Source organism: Takifugu rubripes, chromosome 2 (assembly GCF_901000725.2).
Source record: "Takifugu rubripes chromosome 2, fTakRub1.2, whole genome shotgun sequence".
NCBI classification, from domain to species: domain Eukaryota; kingdom Metazoa; phylum Chordata; class Actinopteri; order Tetraodontiformes; family Tetraodontidae; genus Takifugu; species Takifugu rubripes.
Window position 1 is genome coordinate 1,130,954 of NC_042286.1, and position 3,560 is coordinate 1,134,513.

Here is a 3,560-nt window from a genome sequence, read left to right on the forward strand (position 1 = left end):
TTAAAGCAAACTTGTTTTTTTGCTATGCATGGTGGAAAAAAATGGAACATGTGGTGTCAATGACCAGAAATGCATCGTTAGTAGGCAGAAGAAAATGCATTCTGGACTTTCCTTGTTGGAACCTACTTCATAAGAGCTTTTGCCATCTCTCTGAGGCTTCTCTCACATTAATATGGCATAAATACTCTAAAACAAGTAACAGGCCCTGTGATGTCAGTAAAAGTGCAAAATATACACATGTATGTGCACAGCTGTAGATACATGTGCATGTCAAAAAGTACAATATTCCCTCTAAGGTCTACCACAGGCAGTAGGACAGAGAGTACCCCCCTGTCCTTTACTCTGGCTCCAGCTCTCCTACCGCTTGCCGTAGCTCTGTTCCAACCACTGGCGCACCTCCTTCAGGTTGTAAAAAAAAGGCCCTTTTCCACCAAGGTATGTGATCTTCCTCTGCTGTACAATGCAGACCCGTTCATTGGAAACACCGTAGGCAACGTTGGCATTGTTGTCCATGCAGTCTGCCACCAGCTGACACTGTGGCGGGAGAGAAAAGTGTTCGATAAGTTTCTGTGCTGCTCCGATTCTCTCTTCCAGGTTTTGATGCTTTCTGACGTTAAATGAGATGGGGCCCATAGGAGGGGCCTTCCAGCCGTCTGACGGGTGAGCCTCATCAATGTACACAAGCAGGAAGTCAGCCACATCACTGAAGTCCTCCACCAGCTGCCGGAAGGCAGGCAGGTGGCTGATGAATGGGGGTCAGGTGGCCGAGCCAAAGTTGACAACCAGAGGACGATTGGACGATTCAAAATCCAGAAGATGACACTCGATTCCATTGCAGAGACTGGCTCCAGGCAGCATGTTGGTTATGTTATTGATGCTGCTCCAGCGGGCTCCATCTGGCACCTTGACCAGTTTGGAGTTTGGTGCCTCACAGCCTAGCTTCACCTAGGGACAAAAGAAAATAAGCCATTGTTCTCTCACAAACTGAGTTTCGATGAGAAAGAGGCATTCAAAACATCTGACATGAAGGAAAATGCTGTTCTCATCCCAGGCTGGGATTGATTGCAACTCCACATGGCAACATTATTTTATTTTTAGCAAGTGCACTGACACTAGCCATCAACCCATGCTGTGCACGACTCCTCAAACTTCTGGTTGAGCTGAAACCCTAGAAATCGTACGGAAGATCCTGTTAAATTTCGCATCATTGATGGCGCTGAAAACTATTGCTTGTGTTGGCTCACATCCAATCAAATTTGTTGGTGCCAAGAACCCTGTTGTGTGTATTTGACCTTCAAATAGCCCTCGACACTGGAGCCTTCCTCCTCATGTCCAAACTGCTGCAACGTCCTGGCAAAGTCCTCTGTGATCGGTGATTGGCCAGTATCAGTTGTTGGGGCAAACAATCATCTCTTCTTGGCCTCAAGCTTGTCATTTTTATTTGACCCCATCAGAGTCAACCATTGCTAAATATAAATTGAGGGTCAAATCTTACTTTCATGGCCAACAAGTCTATGTGTTCAATTCACCAGACACCATTCACTGGGAAAAAAAAGTGTGAAAAAAGTGAGTGAGAGAAGAGTGTGGTGTTGCCTAAATATCACCCAAAGTTTGGCTCTGTCCTCCTCTTGGAAAACCCAAAGGGTAACAGCCTCGCCCTCTTTGGACTTTGCAGTCACACCGTACAATGTGTGTGTGATCTGTTGGGGGAGCAGACGTCACTCCGGTTTCCCACCCTTTTACTCCTGCTGCCAACAATTTAGTCATCTTTTTAAAGTCCAACACACTACAGCCACAGAATAAATGAAGGAATTAACACACAATTGTTTCTATTAGTTACTTTTTTCCAAATACATTGACGAATTGCGATTAAAACACCGACAGAACACCTACAAGTACTTGTGCCCCATCTCACACAAGCGCTATTAAATTAGCATAGCGAGCTAAACATAAACATCCTAAAAAGTGGGGAAAATTAGAGCAGTACTGTGTCCTTTTTCACAGGACCCTCAAAAAAAGCCACCCTCTCCACTCCATAAGTGCAGAGGACAGAGTGGAGGTCAGTTCCCCAGCCCAGGAGAAGTTTCCCGCGTTCCCAAAGATTACCACGGCATGTGGTTACATAAACCTAGCATGATTTAGGGAATGTTTTCGTGGCTCTTAGTTAGCCTTAAAGATCAACTTTGATGATCAATATTTGAGGTTCTCAGTCATTCAGCCTCAAGAGCATTCTTGGTTTAAGAACTGTTAACTTTGGAAAAGAATCAGATCTTTTTTCAAAACAAAACACACACCCTCCCTTTTTTTGCCAAATCACCTCCGGGTATGATAGAGGAACCTTGACTCTTTTCAACGTTGCTGAGCAGTCCAGGATTAAGTTAGCAACAATGTGCTGATGATGCCTTTTGCTGCTGCACTGCATATGGATGGATGGATGGATGGATGGATGGATGGATGGATGGATGGATGGATGCATGGATGGATGGATGCATGGATGGATGGATATTTGGTTTATTTAATGAATGACTGAATGACTGAGTGCATGAATGAATGAATGCTGCTGTCAGAGTACATCAATAAGTTGTGTTCCCGAGTGGGTTTGGATCTGGAAGCTCGGTCAGTCATTTTTACTCCGAGGTGCTTGAACATTGCGCGGACGTCGCCACTAGATGGGGCTATAGTCACCTGCCACTTCAGAAGCGCGTGCGTGCGTGTGTGTGCGCGTGCGCTCGCGTGTGAGTGAAGGCAGCAACCGCGTGAGACTGGTTCAATTGTCGTCTTCTGTCGAGGAATCATATGGATTCCTCCGGGTTGTGCCAGACCTTTCATTTGAATTGTCTGCGAGAGTTCCACCTAACGCACCATCCGTATTGTTGTTAACGGCGCTACTTACTGCCCCGGCTTCTTTTGGCAAAATTTCAAAACTTAAATCCGAGACCGTGGAGCGGACCTTACCTGCTTGTAGGCGTCCAGCAGGAAGCTGTTCCAGATGGAGCGCAGCCCCGCGGAGGTCAGCATGGGGCGCCACTCCTTGGGGCCAGCAGAACGGGAGCAGCTGAGACGCGACACGACGCGCCGCACCAACACCACCGAGTCGTACAGAGCAAGGAAGAGGCAGTTCGAGAAGAATCCAGGCAGGATCTGGAGCGTAATGAGCAGATCCTCGCTCGCCATTCCCATGTTGTCCACGTAGGCTGCACGTTCTTTCAGGCAGCTTCCCGTGAAGCGCCGGCCGGGGATGCGCTTACTGCCCTCATCATGCGCCCACTTTCTCGCAAACTGCAGAGAAAGGTGCGGGATATCCGGTTCGTGTGGGTCCTGAGTGAGGCTGTGGAAGCTCGCTGTCACTCCTCTTAACATGGCAAACATTGTACCTAATATTAAGCCTTATCTTTCCCGGTACGTCGTGACGTCAAAGATACCCTCCCCCGGCTTTGTGCGCGTAATAAAAGCTTACACAAGAGTTCTAACAATGACAGTGAATGATGGCACAAAATGTGCAGGGATCCATAAAGTCTAAGTCCTTAAAACCAGCTGGACAGGATCATGTTGCACCGTAG

The 3,560-nt window shown here is 47.3% G+C and overlaps 1 protein-coding gene across 1 annotated transcript; it reads right to left on the minus strand.

The window, feature by feature from the left end:
• Positions 1-234: 234 nt before the first annotated feature.
• On the minus strand, positions 235-3,294 carry dio2 (iodothyronine deiodinase 2). Its single transcript, NM_001136145.1, is given in 2 exon segments — positions 235-945; positions 2,956-3,294. Coding segments are annotated over 2 exon segments (813 nt in total). The 5' UTR covers positions 3,181-3,294; the 3' UTR covers positions 235-357.
• Between the last annotated feature and the right edge of the window lie 266 nt (positions 3,295-3,560).